The sequence below is a fragment of the Megalobrama amblycephala genome, linkage group LG22 (genome assembly GCF_018812025.1).
Source record: "Megalobrama amblycephala isolate DHTTF-2021 linkage group LG22, ASM1881202v1, whole genome shotgun sequence".
In the NCBI taxonomy this organism is placed as follows: domain Eukaryota; kingdom Metazoa; phylum Chordata; class Actinopteri; order Cypriniformes; family Xenocyprididae; genus Megalobrama; species Megalobrama amblycephala.
The window spans coordinates 22,181,817-22,198,396 of NC_063065.1; the positions used below are offsets into that span (position 1 = coordinate 22,181,817).

General features: G+C 39.9%; 1 protein-coding gene across 5 annotated transcripts in view; it reads left to right on the forward strand.

Moving 5' to 3' along the window:
* The first annotated feature begins 1,302 nt into the window (after nt 1-1,302).
* nrp1a (neuropilin 1a) overlaps nt 1,303-16,580 on the forward strand; it is a 74,512-nt gene continuing 59,234 nt past the window's right edge. For 3 of the 5 annotated variants that reach the window (XM_048173871.1, XM_048173873.1, XM_048173874.1), the window contains exons 1-2: nt 2,497-3,147; nt 4,966-5,140. In XM_048173871.1, the coding sequence (XP_048029828.1) occupies nt 3,081-3,147; nt 4,966-5,140 (242 nt within the window). In that variant the 5' untranslated portion in view covers nt 2,497-3,080. Of the gene's footprint in view, nt 1,775-2,496; nt 3,148-4,965; nt 5,141-16,580 lie in introns of those variants that run through there. The other 2 variants (XM_048173872.1, XM_048173875.1) reach the window with 2 other exon arrangements.

Here is a 16,580-nt window from a genome sequence, read left to right on the forward strand (position 1 = left end):
CGACCATAGCCATGCAGTGTTGAAGGTCTCGACTTATGAATATTAATTAGCTTACGTGACTGGACGCTCCAGAGCGGTTACCAAGCAACGTCAGCGTGGCCTAGTTAATATTCATAAGCTAAGCCCTTCCCCTCAGTATTGCAGCTTGTGTTGGTCCTCTGGCGGTCTGTTAGAAGCCCGGCGCGCGGACACAAAGCACACAGTCGAGCGGCTTGAGCCTCTGTCCAGCAGTGCGGTTTCCCTCAGCGAGGTATTAGATTCGGAAGCCCGCCTATGTGTTATATGTAGCGGTTGGGGGCCGTCAGGAAGGCGCAGACATCTCAAATGAAAACAACGAAGTGCGAAGAACAAGCACCACATAATGCAGGTGTTTTTTCCCTGCGTTTAAAAACTCTCATTGAGGTTATAGGCTTACCTGACAAATATAAAATCCGATTCAATGATTTAGCATTGGATGAATTTTTATAGCATGGCATTTAAAATACTACTCGGAAGAGAGAAGTTTAAATTGACTTGTCAGTCACAGAAAGTTTGTAGTTTACCAAAGGGGGAAAAAAAATGCTTTCCTTTCCATCAGTTTAAACGGTTATGTGATAAAATAATAGCCTAAATGTCTACCACAATCCTGAGGTACCAGTGGAAGTTGTACTGTAGCTAGACTGTCTGTACAAAAATAAAGATTTACAAAAATGACGTAACGTTACAGATCCAAGGTCTAAACCGCTGCTTCAAAGTCCACATGAAGTCCATTTGATCATCATCTAGATCAATTCGAGTCGAGATAGAAAACATGGAACTCATACAGCATGAAAACGTGTCTGTTTGCAGGAAATTTCCAGCTTTTTTCCAACTTTTAAAGGTGTCCCAGTCTAAGCAAAAGTGAGATATTGGTTAAAACAAACTCTAAAAAGTATACCTAAATTCACGTATTCAACAATACAAACCTTTTGTATTGACTATCCAATGATCAATGAAAAACCACCATAAAGTCATTTGCAGGGCGGATCTTCCATCATGTGCTCGTTCAGAATGAGAATGACAAAGAGTCTTGTGACATTTATTAATGACTGTTATATCTGATTGTCTCCTGATAAGGGCAATCGGTCATAAAACCTATTTGTCCCACTTTAACTGATGGCCCGCTTGTGCTGAATCAACCATCCATGCACAAAATACATTTTAATATCAACTTTAAGCTTTATTAAGAATAGGTTGTGATATACAAACTCTATTGTGAAAATGATTTTAGAATGATTTCAACAATCTGATTGTAGTGTTCATTCAACAAATGCTTTGTTTCAGTGTAGTGGATGGTGTAGGCGGCTTGCCGGGGCAGCATCATGGAACAGGGCGTGAGGCATTCTGGATGGGCTCGCGTTCTCGCTGAGCCCGTGGCGCGCAGCGGAGTGCAGAACTTCTCTCAGAATCCTTAAGAATGAAGCGCGCTTTCTGCCTTCTCTCCGGACCCGTCTGGTTTCGACCTCTTTGAATGGCTGCATGAGCGAGCCCACGGTCACTGGAAGATTTCAGCCTGACTCAGTACGACAGGACCCTGTGATTCCTCGCGTTGAGTGCGGCGGTGGCTGTTGCGCAAAACCAAACGCAGAGCCAAATGAAGGATACAAGCGGAGACTGACTCTTATTTGGAGAGGGAGACGCGATCAGCTCCGAGTCTGATGTTTACGGATTTGAGGAGGCTGTTTAGCTGCAGAAGATAACGGCGATCGCCGGATCGTATACTGTACTGGATGTTAACGGGTTTAACAGCTTGTAGGCAAGTGCTGATTGTTTGTCTAAGCAGAAAGGATTCGGTTGAAGTGACAAAAATATTCTGTTTATAATAAGGACACCGTCGCGCACGAAAGCGAAATCGATGCGCTCTTGCACGACCAACTTATTCATCCATACTGCTGCGTAACGCGCGCAAATCACACTCGTTTAATGCTCCTCTTTGTATTTATGGATGAAACACGCGATTTAAGTCACCATGCAGTGTAATGAGACAAGGTTGCAACAGATTTCAGTGTGATAAACCTTTAAAGAAAATGCACATGGACACATTTCCATATTTGTAATATGTCCATCCTTCTAATGATCAGGATTGTGCAATATTGAACGAAGTTCTAGATTAATAATAATAGCAAAAATAATAAATCTCACGTGAAGTATGGAAAAAATGCACTAAAATAATATAGATAGCCTACGATATATGCAATGCAAATATGAAACAATAGCTATAATGAAATAAATGGCAGATTTTAAGCATTTTCATGTTTGAAACGGTTTCCGTATAAATCAGTACAGAATCCAGCATACAGCGAGAACTAATATTATTGAAGCTAGTTCTTTATTTTGATCAGCAAGTTCCATCGTCGCTTGACATAAAGGAAAGCACCCGTGCCGCGCTTCCACAGCGCTGGACAGTGTCTCACAGAGAGCAAGGGGTCTCTTGGCTCTTTTATAGGAGAGGTTGGGCTCCATATAGGTCGGGCTTTGCATATGTGTAATCAAACCAATGAGAATCCCCTGCGCGTCTGGCACACGGCAGAGCAACAAACTCTAGGAAGAAGAGAAGCGTAATTTAGGGGGTGTATCCCTTGTTTAAGACGCTGTTATGGCAAAGCCAATCGCCAGATGTTTGTGTTCCTCACTCAGATTTTGAGACTAAGCAGAACGCCGGGTTACTACGCGGAGGCTGATTCGCGTATCCAAACCACTTTTAGCCAAAGTATAGCTACACGCGATATATCTCACCCGCTTTACGCACAGGATTACGGCTGTTTCGCGGAACTGCAACGTTTTTTTTCTGTCATTCTTTAACAGGCTGAAGGAAATGGCAAAGGAGAGAGGAGCGCGTCTGGGAGAGCGCAAAGGAAACCAGAGCTGAATGGCAGGATGCAAGCGACCTGAAGACGCACAAAACCCGCGTTTCTACAGCTCACAGCCGTTTTTGCGCGTTCTTTTGGTTTCCTTCCTTGCGAATGAGAGGAATTATCACTAAACGACCATTTAAGGATTTTCTTTTTTCTTCATTTTTCAAATTTGTATCATTTTCACACACAGAACTCTAGGAATCGAGGATGCATTGTGGATTAGTGTTGATCCTCTTTACGGGAATCTTTCTCATCGTCAGTGCTTTCAAAAATGGTGAGTGTCAACTGAGTAACCGGGGTGTTTTAATGACTTTTGTGGGGGACTAGATGAGGAAAGCTGTAATGAGGGGTTGCGACTTCAGTCTGGTCACCTGCTCTCACCTGCCGCCTGTTTCTGACACTGGATGGCCAGTCAAAACCATGCGTTTTATCCGCTCTCATACTCAGTTCTTATTTTTGTTTTTCGACTGTGCAATAAACGCACTGTCTGACTGTGGTCAAATGCGTTCACATGATATTTCATAATAACTTCTATTAATAATATTAATGTTTACAAAATTTATTTTACATTTGTATTATTCATTTTTCATTATAATTTAAACAGGCTTATGCCTTTATATTTCGTAAATGAAGTTAATGTGCGTTCTAATATTTCAAAATGTCACGAAACTAATTTTCATATACCAGTTTAAGATTTGGATGTAGATTGACTCATTACCATTATATTATGTTTGCTAATAACTAATAAAAATTTTAAAAAAGAAACAAAAGTGCTACGTAAGTTTTCTGTTCGTCTAATAACTTATTAATAAATTATCCTAATCTCGGCCAAATTAAGGAAACAACTTTATAACAAAGTTAAAATTATTCCTGAAAACATGACGCCTAACTGACTGCCCTGATATTGCGAACTATAGAATTATAAATAATAATTCGGTCCCATTAGTCGTAGGGAAATATAGCTATAGGCTAATATTATTTATAAACTTAGGTTATTATGGTATATTGACTAGGCCATTATTGTAAGAAGTCCTGTATTTTTCACTTATGCGCGTGTATTGCTAAATCTGTCCGGAATAAAGTCTTGAAGGATTCTAGCGAAATTTCCTGGGGTCACTTGCATGTATTCTTCAGTCACTTATAGAGAACATGGGTTAAAAAGTTATGCGTATACTTCCGTAAATTAAAATAACGATTAAATAGTACAAATTCTAGACTTTTAAGAGAGATTACATGGTGTTCATTCACTCTTGTTGTATTTTAACAATATCAAAAGGCATGATAAAGATACATTTTCTTCTTTGAATTTACATTATTATGCATTAAACTTTACTGGACCTTATTTAAAACATGAAGCATGCTCAAATATCTTAAGTTGTTTTTGTATACTTACTTGTATTCCTATGTAAACAATTTTACATTAAAACCCTGTTTTGTTCAATAAAAAGTTAGTGTTTATAGGTAAACATCTCTGTTAAACCATGTGGTGCTCCATGAGTTTGTTTGTTGTTGATGGATATGATGAAATTCAGTGTTGATCAGTTGTAGAGTTGTTGAAAGAGCAAATAAATAAATTATGGAAGAGACAAAGGTCATGCTTCCCCTCCCACATAATGACATTAAATGTAGGCGAAAATATCAAGCCTTTATTTAGTGCATAGAAATAGGTCAGAAATGACTAGAGGAGATTTTCTCTGAATATTTGGAGTGAAACGGCATAGTCATTCTTATGTCAAACTACAGTGGTGTTATTGTATTAGATATTCTAAAATAAAGCAACGTCACACTGAATAAAGAATGTGTTCGTAGTATGGAAAGCGTTACTGAAACAAAAGGCACTGTTAAAACTCATTTTTTATTTCATATTACTGTAGATATTCTTTATTTTACGTATGGATTATTGGTTGGTAAACCAACAGAAAAGGTGAAGCTGGTCGATCAGTATGATCTCTCTGATAAACCTGGTTTAGCTAGTTAAAAAGTTTGGTTCGCAGCATCCAAAACACAACATGCGATATTGAATGTTGGTGACCAGCAATGTATTTTCAGTATGAATGATTTTTTTTTTTTCTTTTTTTTTCTGTTCTTTCAGACAAATGTGGGGACAATATCAAAATCAGTAGCGCAAATTACCTCACTTCACCCGGTTATCCGGTGTCTTACTACCCATCTCAGAAATGCATATGGGTGATTACAGCTCCAGGACCGAACCAGAGGATTTTGATCAACTTCAACCCTCACTTTGACCTGGAAGACAGAGAGTGCAAGTAAGTGTTCAGTATTTGGTGTGGAGGTGCGCCACCTGCTGGTGCTGTTTGAGTATGTGCAAGACGTTCATCTGGTGTAGAGCAGAGGGCCACACGTGTGCTTGGCTTCTTTTAGTGCTGATTTCACTAAGATTTTCCAAAACCATTTTTTTTTTCTGTAAATGTGTTAAAAATAACACATATTGTGTATACTTGTGTGTTGGAGTTTCTTTTTACACACTGTCTTTTGTCGTGCCAAAAGGTAAAACAATAAGGTATTGAAAGCTTTTTTTTTTTTTTTTTTTTTTTTACATCATGATTCAATAGTTCACATGTGGTTTGGTTGGTGTAGCTTGTTTCCACCGTCTTCTCTCACTCTTTCTCCTTCTCATTCCGTCTGTTTCCTTTGTTTGCGCTGGCGGGTCTGAGGGACGTCATTGTACTGTCAGAGTGTGACCGACTCTGTTACTGTATCCCCTCCACCCAGATAGTCTTCCGCCTGGAGTCCTTTGTTTTCACTGAATGCCTTGTATTAATGGCACCGTTTATCAGGATCTTTACCTTTTTATGGCTCTGTAAACCTACAGAGATTTACAGCCCCAGATGACCCCGCACTGTCTGCTCATAGGGGGTCCGTCTCTTCTGAGAGTTCAGGTTTCGCTGCCCAGAAACGACCAGACCCCCCTCCAGTCACACACACACACACACAAATCTCCAACCAGGGGATACTTAGAGTGAATGGAGTGTGGATACACACATGGTGAGGACATAATGAGCCCTCCTAATGAAATTATCCAGCCTGTGTTCGAACAAGCCAAGTTAAAGAATTGCAAGTTTAGCTCCCGAGGCAGTCAGTGGATATAAATGAGTTTAACGTGAGCTCTTTAAAGTGTGCTGGGATTTTTTTATGGAACTATTTAGGATTATGAAGTCGTTCGAAATAGACTTCATAATCAAAATTTAGGATTAGTGCTTTCTGATTTTATGTAATTTGCACACAAACTGGATAGTAGCTTAATTGTTTTCTTTTTGTCCATGATACACAAGTGCTTTATTCCAAAAGACTTCAAAATCTATCAAAGTATAACTTTCTCCGCCTCTAAAACAAATGTCCTTTTCAGCTGACATCATCAATACCACTCTTTTTTAGCCCCTCCCATCAAATCGCCTAATTCAAAACAGCAGTGGATTGCGGACGTCATTTCGTGTTTACAGTAAATTGTTCAGAAGTCATTTATTTTATTTTTTTTTAATCTGATTGGCTTCATTGCAGTGCTGTAACCACCATAGACATTGAGGGGGACAAGTCCACCCCAATAATTAGAAATGGCCAAATTGTCCCCCCCAATATTTACTATGACTGATGCTGCTCTGCTGTACTCCATTATTCACCGCTCTGTTTGTTGTTAGGATGACAAAAAAGGTTTTAAAAGTTACATTTATAGACTGGTCTGCCTCAGCGGTCTAACATCACTGTCAGAATGACTGAGATGGCCAATCAAAACAAAGAAGGCGGGGCTTACGGTTCGCAAAAGATGAACTTCGCGAATTTCAATTTGACACTTTCGTTTTAGCAGTGAAAGAGTATGTGGCAAGTAGCTAAACATTTAATATTTGACGACTGTTTATGATTTAAAAATTCAGCGACCGAAGGTAATATCCAATGATGCAAACTACTCAACATTTTTATGATATATATATATATATATATATATATATATATATATATATATATATATATATATGTTTAAATTGATTATTTAATAATTACAATAGACCTGGAACTTTTTTCCGTTCTTAACACAAAATATGGTGCCCCCCAATGTTCAATACATGATTATGGCCTTGCTTCATCCGTTACTCAAAAATGCTCTTTGTACCATATGCCAAATGTCCATGCTTGGTTTTGCATTATGCCTTTGCATGTGGTCGCGGTTCATAAAATAGCAGAACCATTTAAGTGCTAACTTGAAGACACACTCATGCCCTCCGTGCTGCGTTTTCTGCGGGAACTCTGCTCCAGGGCTTTTTTCCCAATCCTAAAGCGTGCTGCGGTTGTATTTCCCCTCCAAGGCAACATATGCCGTTCACTGGGGTTCAGTACCGCTCTATAATCTTTCCACTTCAATCTATCATTTTAAATTGCTGTAGAGGACAGCCATTCAAACAAATTCGAAGTTGTTTAGTAATTTTCGTTGTGACTGGCTGAAAGTTATGAGCGACAGAGACTGACACCCCCCACCACCACCACTACCTCTATCTCTAATTCAATTCTATGACCAGATAGACATCTGTTTGGTGGATCTGGTTTCTATAGATTAGGCGGTGTTTTCTTGACTCCCAGATTCAGCTGGACACACATTAAGGGCCTCTTGCATAATGGAAACTGTTGATGGCCGAAATGGCTTCTTTATCAGATGGACTGCCGAGCGAGGGAAACTACAACACACGCTTCAGTGCGCCGCTCGCAATCTAATTAGCAACAAATGGAACGCACATGCTCAGCATAACATGTCCGTTATCAACAAAGCAAACAAGAAATGCTTCATGTCCACTTGTGAACAAAAAACAGCTGCCGGATCAGAGTCGACACTGGGTGTTGCACGAGAATGATGTCAGGCATGTTTTGTTTGTGATTGGAGCCAATGGATATATTCATATGAACATTTTTTTAATTATATTTGTATATATTTGAATTCTTTATTATTTAAACTTATATGTTTAACATTTTATTTTATGATAAAATAAACTGGTTTTACTGCAAGAACATTTTTGAAGAAAAAAGGCTGACAGCGTTGTTGAATATGTGTCACACGGGTGTATTTAGTGTTCTTAAAGCAGATGGACTTCAGTGAGGTCATAGTGTGTCTCTGTGTCTGTACTGTGTTGTGTCAGAGGCCGCCCTCTGCAGATAACACATTCCTCTGACAGCATTATGAATCATTGATGCGCCCCAATCCGCTGACCCAACAAAAACTGGAAACATTTCCTCCCGATTGTTAGATTCCTGTCTTGAAGCCGTGAGGGGATGTGTTGGATGGCGGAATTGTTGAAACGTGGTAAAGGACAGAGTGTAGCTTTGCTCTCGAAAGCTTTGCTGCTTAAAGCAGTATTCTTTGTACTTAGTCAGAGAATGTGCAACAATGGCCGGTCGGTTTGGATTTGTGCATGTGTGTGCACTTGCGAATAGTCAAGATGGCATTCAGAGAATGCTTGCTCAAGAATGGTCCCAAAGGAGGTCGCTAAAAGGCCCTATGTCTCCGCAGTAAACTTAAGCCTGAAAGCGCAGCTTTACAGTGACCAACCTTCAGCGCCGCCCTGCTGGGTCAGCCCGCAAAGTGCCACATGTCCTGCAGAGAAAGCAAATACACTTTTGGCTTGCCAAACAAACCACACATCCTGTATCTGTGTTGCTCGGAGACTTGGATAAAGCTGATTAGTCATGGAGACACTAACAGTAGATGCCTTTGATTTAGTGATGGTTTGTTTCATAAAGAAGTTTTAGGTTTAATTCATATAGAAACACACTCATTCAGTTGCTCAGATGCCCTGCTGTTGATGTGAATTAGTGTTGTGGCTGAGAAGAGAAAGGGTAAAACAGTAGATCTCACTGGTGTTTAAATATCAACACAGCTCTTCCACTCAGGCAGGGTCTCGATCCATTGTTTGTGTGCTCCAGTGCAGTAGGGGCCCCGTGAGTCTCCTCTCCCCCACTGAGAGGCACCATAGCCAGGCTGGGAATGGCCGTAACTCTCCCTGCTTCCTCCAGACACCTAACACTGGCCCTCTCCACTCCTCCACAACGAATAAACACAGTGAGGGAGACGTATGGCATGAACATTCATCAGCGGTTGTCACGGAAGGGAAAACCAAAGAAGTATGGAATGCAACGGACCTCCTTTCATCCTCAATGATGAAGGTTTTTAAAGGCAGGGAATGCTTTGACCTCTGGGCAGTGGAGGAGGCTTGGCCTGACAGAGATTGTTTTAAATACTTATGGCCCCTGTTAACAAACATGAGCACAGCGATCTATTCTCAGGGAGGGTCAGGGAAGCAATCGTAGGATCAAAAGCAGTACCGGGCCATTCGTGAGCTGTTGATGAAAGGCAGAGATCCGTGCCTGACTCCATCCGAGCTCCTAAAACAGGTGTACCACTCCTGTTTCATTTCACGAAGATGCCATTTTTTCTCTTTACGGTTGATGTGCTTTGTGTCGCAGAGCAGACAGAAAGCAGACCGCAAAGCAAGGATTTTTGCTACTGCGCTGAGCCTTTTGCTGTGTTGGGAGGTTGTTTCTTGTCCCTAGACTGCCTCTAAATCACATTTGTTCTGGCTCTGCACTGAATTCTGGGTACAGGGAAAGGAGGCAGCAGCTGTCATATGGAGCAAGAGCGAGGTGGTGTTACTAAAGCCAGTCCAGATGGAAAATGAGGCATAAACATAGGAAAAAAACATACACAAAAGTGCCCACATAGGCTGTTCAGAACAGGAGGTTGATTCCCCTGAAAAGTTTAAACTCTGTGGTGCTTTCAAACCATTGTTGTTTGTTTGAGAATCGTGACCAGCCTAACACAGTAACAGTTCAAGCAATGGCATGAGTCTGGGGTGTGGCTATTTGTCTGTTCGACCAGTGAAAGCCAGGGGGAGTATTTCTGTAAAACGTGTTTAAAAACAATCATTATTAGGTCTTAACAATGTTTCATAGTGTGCTCAGAGATACAATAAGACTTTCAAGTGTGAACTCAAACTTTTCTAACAAATTCATCCAGTAGCATGTTATCTGAGCTACGCTAGCCAGATTCATTTCATAGCTCTAAAACGATTGTTGTTTGTTGTAGTGTTGTCAAAAGTACCGACTTAGTATCGAAGTGAAATAAAATTTTAAAAATGTGACGCTTTGAGCGCTGTTGAGCCGATTTGTAAACACCTCTGATTGGCCATTGTGTTCACACGCTCATCAGATATGTCTGTGATTGGCTACAATGATCAACACTTCAAAACATGTTGTAAATAGACTTTGACTCTCTTCACCGAGTGCTTACACGGATATACACGGGAGAGTTTGAAAGCAGGCCTCTCTCAGTGGACCGCTCTTTCAAACGCTTTCAAAGCGCTTTCAGACATATATGTTGAGCGCGTGAACACAATGGCCAATCAGAGGTGTTTGCAAATCTGCTCAACAGTGCTCAAAGCATCACATTTTTTAAAATTTCACTACTGACTTGGTATCGAAGTCAGTACTTTTGACAACACTAGTTTGTTCTTTATTTTCCACAGTCATGCCTTTTTCACTCTATGGTATTCATTTCATCACCACATTTACTCTTTGGCCCTTTAACCCCCTCACATGACACTGGGCAACTTGAGGTTGTAAAGCGGTCTGACTAATGAGAAAGATTAAATTGTGTGTATCTTTCGGTATGTGTGTGTCAGGGCAAGGGGTTTCCGCCGCTAAAGCGCTTCACCTTGGCCTGTGTGTTGGAAGGACAGGCTGATTGAAAAGCTCTCTCTCTCTGTGACATCTGCTGTCCTCCCTGCTGTTCTGTCACTGGCTTGATTCATGTCCTCCTCGTTCTCTCGCTCTCTGTCTCTCTCTCAGAAAGCCTAGGCACTTCGCCACTCAGCGTGAGCTTATCTATGAGGGGAGGAGAGAGTGATGAAGTAGGGAAGTGGGGAAGAAAAGGAAGAGAGTGTTAGAAAGTGAGTAGATGAAGAGGAGGAGGCAGAAGGCAGATAGGATGAAAAAAGGGAAAGATTCAAATACAAAACCCTACAGGATATACAAGTTATAGTTGGATAAATGAGAGAGAAGGGAGTGAGGAGTGAGAAAAATCAATTAGGATTTAACAAAGTAGTAGCAAACCTCCTCCCTTGTCCCAGTAGAGCACAGAAGACATTAGAAATCTCAAAATTCCACCTCTGACAAAAGAATGATGAAGCTTCTAAAGAGAATTTGGCAAAGGCCTCTCCAGCTTTCCACACAGAACAGGTTTCCCAATATGGAAGTTTCTGTTCTCCGCTGTGAGCCGTCACAGCTGAGAAAATCCTGTTGCTCATTTCCTTTATGTTCCAGCTCAGATGTTCTTAAGAATACCTTTAGTTGCGTGATTAAAGAACAATTTGTTTATCTCACCACTGGATTAAGATTTAAAGGTAACACTTTACTTGAAGGGGTGTGCATAAGACTGACATGACACCTTCATAATCATGACATGACACGTGTCATGAATATGAAGGAGGTTTTATGAATGTTTATGACAACTGTCATTAAGTGTCATTCGCTCAATTATGTCATTTTTAATGCAAAGATGACATTGTTTGAGATGTCCGAGTTATGACAACTTGACATAAACCAATACATCGTAACCTGTCAGTGTCTTTGTCATGACAACTTGACATCATTTAGCTTTATGGGTTAACATTGCATTAAACTGTCATGTGGTTGGTTTTGACATGAGGCCATTATAATAGTGTCATAAATATGTATCTTGAGCTCAAGTACAGTGGTACAAATTGAACTTGTCATTAAAATGTCATTAAGTGACAATACTCTGACAAATAATTTTATAACAGCGTCATGACTATTTTTCATTTCATGTTTTTTTTTGTTTTTGTTTTTTGTTTTTTTAAGTTTCCTCCAACAGAAGGTCAGATAATAGACAATTTCAAATTTCGTAAAAAAGATGACACTGTTATAAAATAATGGTAACACTTTATTTTAGGGTCTTTTAACTAGTTGCTTATTACTATTAGCATTCATATGGCTAAAATATTGGCTGTTTATTAGTACTTATAAAGCACATATTAATGCCTTATTCTGCATGATCTTATTCTACATTCTTAATCCTACCCAATACCTAAACTTAACAATTAACTATAATAAGCAGTAAATTCAGAGTTTATTGAGGGAAAAGTCATAGTTAATCGTTTATATATGTGTTCCCTATACTGAAGTGTTACCAAAATAATGTAATGTAATGTTAACCCATAAAGCTAAGTAGTTTTTTAAGTTTGATAATTAATCTGCTATGTCATGTTTATGACAGGTTATGATGTTTTGCTAATGTCACGTTGTCATGACAAAGACACTGACAGGTTATGATGTGTTGGTTTATGTCAAGTTGTCGTAACAAAGACATCTCAAACAATGTCATCTTTGCATTAAAAATGACATAATTGAGCGAATGACATTTAATGACAGTTGTCATAAACATGCATAAAACCTCCTTCATATTCATGACACGTGTCATGTCAAGATTATGAAGGTGTCATGTCAGTCTTATGCACACCCCTTCAAGTAAAGTGTTACCGATTTAAAGATATGACTTAGTGAAATGATAAAAAAGTGTATAAAAAATTGTTAAGGTTCATTAGTTAATGTATTAACTAACATGAACTAACCATGAGCATTACATTTGTTACTGTATTTACAAATCTGCGTTAACGTAAGTTAATAAAAATGCAGTTGTTCATTGCTTGTTCATGTTAGTTCACAGTGCATTAACTAATGTTAACAATATTTTAATAATGTATTAGCAAATGTTGAAATTAACATTAACAAATACTAATAAATGCTGTAGAAGTGCAGTTCATTATTAGTTCATGTTAACTAATGTAGATAACTAATGTTAACTAATGAACCTTATTGTAAAGTATTACCAACATTGTTGTCATAGGAAAACTGTTGTTAAGATATCCCTTGGCATTTAGTCCATGTTGATTAGCTTTGAAGCCATCTATGTGCTAATCTACACCTAAAAATTTAAATGTAAAGTCTTTATCTTTTAGGAAGACCAAAAATAGGACTTATCTTGCTTACATAGGCATATATATTTTGTCTAATAAAATGTACCATAAAGTCTGAAATGTCCCTGGCGTCTAGCAATAGCAATATGAAATCAGCACAGGAAAACAGGGTCATCTACAAAAAGTAAAAGTTCTCGTTGTCTAAACTGCTGTAATTTAATTATGCATGTAAAAATGCAGTGGAACATAAATCTCTGAGTTTGTTTAGATGAAGCTCATTAGCAACAGTGTTTCCATGTAGAGGCCCAAATATGGAATCCGAGAACTTACGAGAACACAGAGAGAGAAAGAGAGAGAAAGAGAGAGATGAATGGGGGGAATTTACCACTGCTTAGGAACCAAGAGTTAAGGTTCTCAGCAAGATTGGTTAAAGATCTGATTCAAGCCAACCTGGTTTTTAAACTCCCCTGGAGAACATCAGAAGTGCCTAAGCTTTAATTGATGTGGTCCTGTTGGAGAGCTAATGCACCATGTCTGCACATGCTGGCCTTGTTTAGTTTGCCGCCAGAGCTGCAAATGGCCCTTTATTTTTGATTGATGGGGCTCCTGCCCAGCTATGGTTCAGCCCACACTGCTCTGAGCTTAAGGGACCAGTTGGATGGGGATTTGGGTTTGATAAGGTTCAGCTCCACTTGGGCCCCTTGCTAAGATGGCAAATTGAATTTTTCAGGTTGCATTTTTGAATGTTTTTTTTTTTTTTTTCTTGTAAATTTAAGGCTGTGAGATCTGTTTGTTGAGAACTTAACTTTCATCTCATTCTCATTCGTTCGCTCTAGATTGAGTGTAGCCGAGGGCTGTCCTTCTTTGTTTTCTCTGCGACAGTGTTGGTAGTAAGTTTGATGGCTGGAAAGAGACAGTGATGAATGGGGCAAAGGCTCTCTGATTGAGTTGAAGCAGTTCACACTCCGCTCGCCCACCCCTTTGTTTGCTTTTCTCTTAGACTTGTCTTTCAGAGGATTGGTGTTCGTTTTGGGCGGTTTGATTGTGTGTGAATGTGGCATTTTTCTCACACTATAATTTGCCATTAAATAGCACGTCTCAAAAGCTGCAAACTGACCTGTGAGTAAATCAACCCCTTGGTGGGATGTTCGTGGTCTTGTAATGTTTCAGACTCAATGCCAGCTTAAGTCTGTCAGCCCCTCCTCTCCTATCCTTTCCTCCAGTTTCCAGCAGGTCTGCTGGTCATAGCATGAGCTAATTATCTTTCACGACATCTCCAAGTTGGCAGCAGCAGTGTGGGTTTGTGAATGGAGAGGTCATTTTGCCCTCCAAACTTTGGCATCATCTTTGGCATCGGTGCTTTGATCAAACTGCTGCACGACAAGACACCACACATATGTGTGCACACACTTTGACACGAGCACATTGCCCGGGCCACAACAGAATGCACCGGAATTGCGATAGAAAGAAAACAACACACCACCTGGTTGTCTCAGTGTGTGCCCTCTAAAGTGCGTAATTCCAGGAACTTGATTTCTTTTTTGAAGTGAAAGGATAACCTGTTGGGAAAGGAAAGAGATAAAGTGAGAATGTACATGATAATGAAATAAGGACACACGAAGAATAAGGAAACTAGTCAAATGCCAAGATGTTGAAACGAATGTCAGAGAATTGACAAAGCAAACATTTCTCTTTTGTTCTCCATCTTCCGCTTATGTAATAAAAAATCAGCATCTGAAGGGTGTGAGTGTCCCAATTCCGTGTGTCACTGTTGACCATGACACTGTTCCCATGAGATATGATGCAGACTTGGTCAAAGGCATCAATTTCTATCCCTTCCCTACCCCCATTTGCCGCCGTCATTGTACTAGCCTGGATGAGGAGGAAGGCGAGGGAGTGAAAGGAAGGAGAGGGGGCAAGGCACGCAAGGAAAGCAAGTTAATTGAATTACTCTCAGTGCAGTTGAAAGAAAGAATAAGCTGGACATGAGACATTATGGGGAAACTTCAAGTGACCCAGGACATAGCCCAGAGGGACCTCATGCTCTCATCCATGCACATTCTCTCTCAATCTTTCTCTTTCTGTCTACCTCTCTCTTTCCTCATGGACGCCACCCATTGGTTTACCTCTAGTTGACCTCCCTAAGCATTCTGTTCATTATCAACAAGAGAGCACTTATTAGACTGCAGTATGTAGATGGGCCAGATAGTTAAGCAGTGGTCTTGTTTTCTTTATGCAAGCTCGTTGTCTCATACTGTACATTAACAGTCATCATTTGGGTCTACTTTTAACCATTCTCAGAAAGTCAGTAGGTCATATCTTCATCATCAGCTTGTCCTGGCAATGCTAAATTGGATTTGTGGGTTTGTTTTATTTAATAATGCACTTAGATACACATCTATAATAACTGTCTTTTCCTTTTTTGTTGTCGGACTAGTGCAGTGTCAGACATTCTAGCCTGTGGGATCTTTTTATATACAGTATCTCCAAATAATTAGTACTGTAATTAGCATAGCAAAAGGTATTACCTTTAAGCTGACCCTATTTCTCTCTGCGCATAGTAGGAATGAATTTAGTCCTCATTAGAGGAGAGGCTCACATGCCACCTTCTACCACTGCAGAATCAGTGTCAGCCCAAGGGTGGGACACACCGGGGTTACTGGGTGGTAGGGGGGATGCATAGAATTTTTAATGGAAGACCGTGCACATCTACCCTCTGACCCCAGTCAGCCACCTCCTTCCCTCATACTCAATCCACGTTCTTTTCTATAGCTTGACTTTTCATCTTCTTAACCATGCACCCTTCTCCAAAGGGCAGTGGCCACTCTGGCTCAGTAATAATACCCCCTATCAGATGTCAAGGTGGGACAAATGGTGGCTATTCTCTTAGTAATAGCCAGTGAAATGGGCTCCTGACAGAGACCGAATGAAGACCTGTGTCCCTTATACACCATATAGTGCAATTTCTTTTTCCATTGTCCTATTCGTGGACTAAAATGGATTTTTGTTCTCTCTTTCTCTCTTATGTACAACAACAGTGAATATATATTACTTATAGGCCTATAAAATGTATTTTTAGCTGAATCCTATATTAACATTTAATATCGTATTGCACTCTAATGGTTTAGCTTCACATTGGACATCAACTTGAGAACTCAAGTGGCGAACCAACACACAACATAACCATTGTCTCTGTGTTTTTCTTGCTGTATGTTTATACATTTTGCACATTTTTGTGAAAGTCCACAGGGTTTAACTCTTGCCCAGTTCATAACATATTTTTTTTCCTAAATTGCAGCAAGTTTGCAGCAGCTTCCTTCATGTCATTGCTACACTGAGACTAAATCTCTGAGGTAAAGTTAAGCCAATTTAGTGCAGTTCCTCATTCATATCCTGTCAGTGGATGATACACAGATATCCATCCTGCCCTGCTGGCTGATGACAGAACTTCCTCAAGTTCCTTCAGCTGTGTTTATATTGGATCATTTGGGAATTGTACATTAGCGAAGAAGTGTGGCACTCTAAAATGGCCTAACCGAGCTCTATGCCATAGCTCACTTAGTGTACGCGTTTCACTTAATCAGTAAATGCATATTAGCCATTTTGCCCCCTGGGCAGAACTCTAATTAATTGCTCTTGCTCCTTCCTCCAACTAGAACAGGATGTTAGATTTATAAATAAGGGCATTTTGTGGTCTAATATAGTCTGTGTTTCT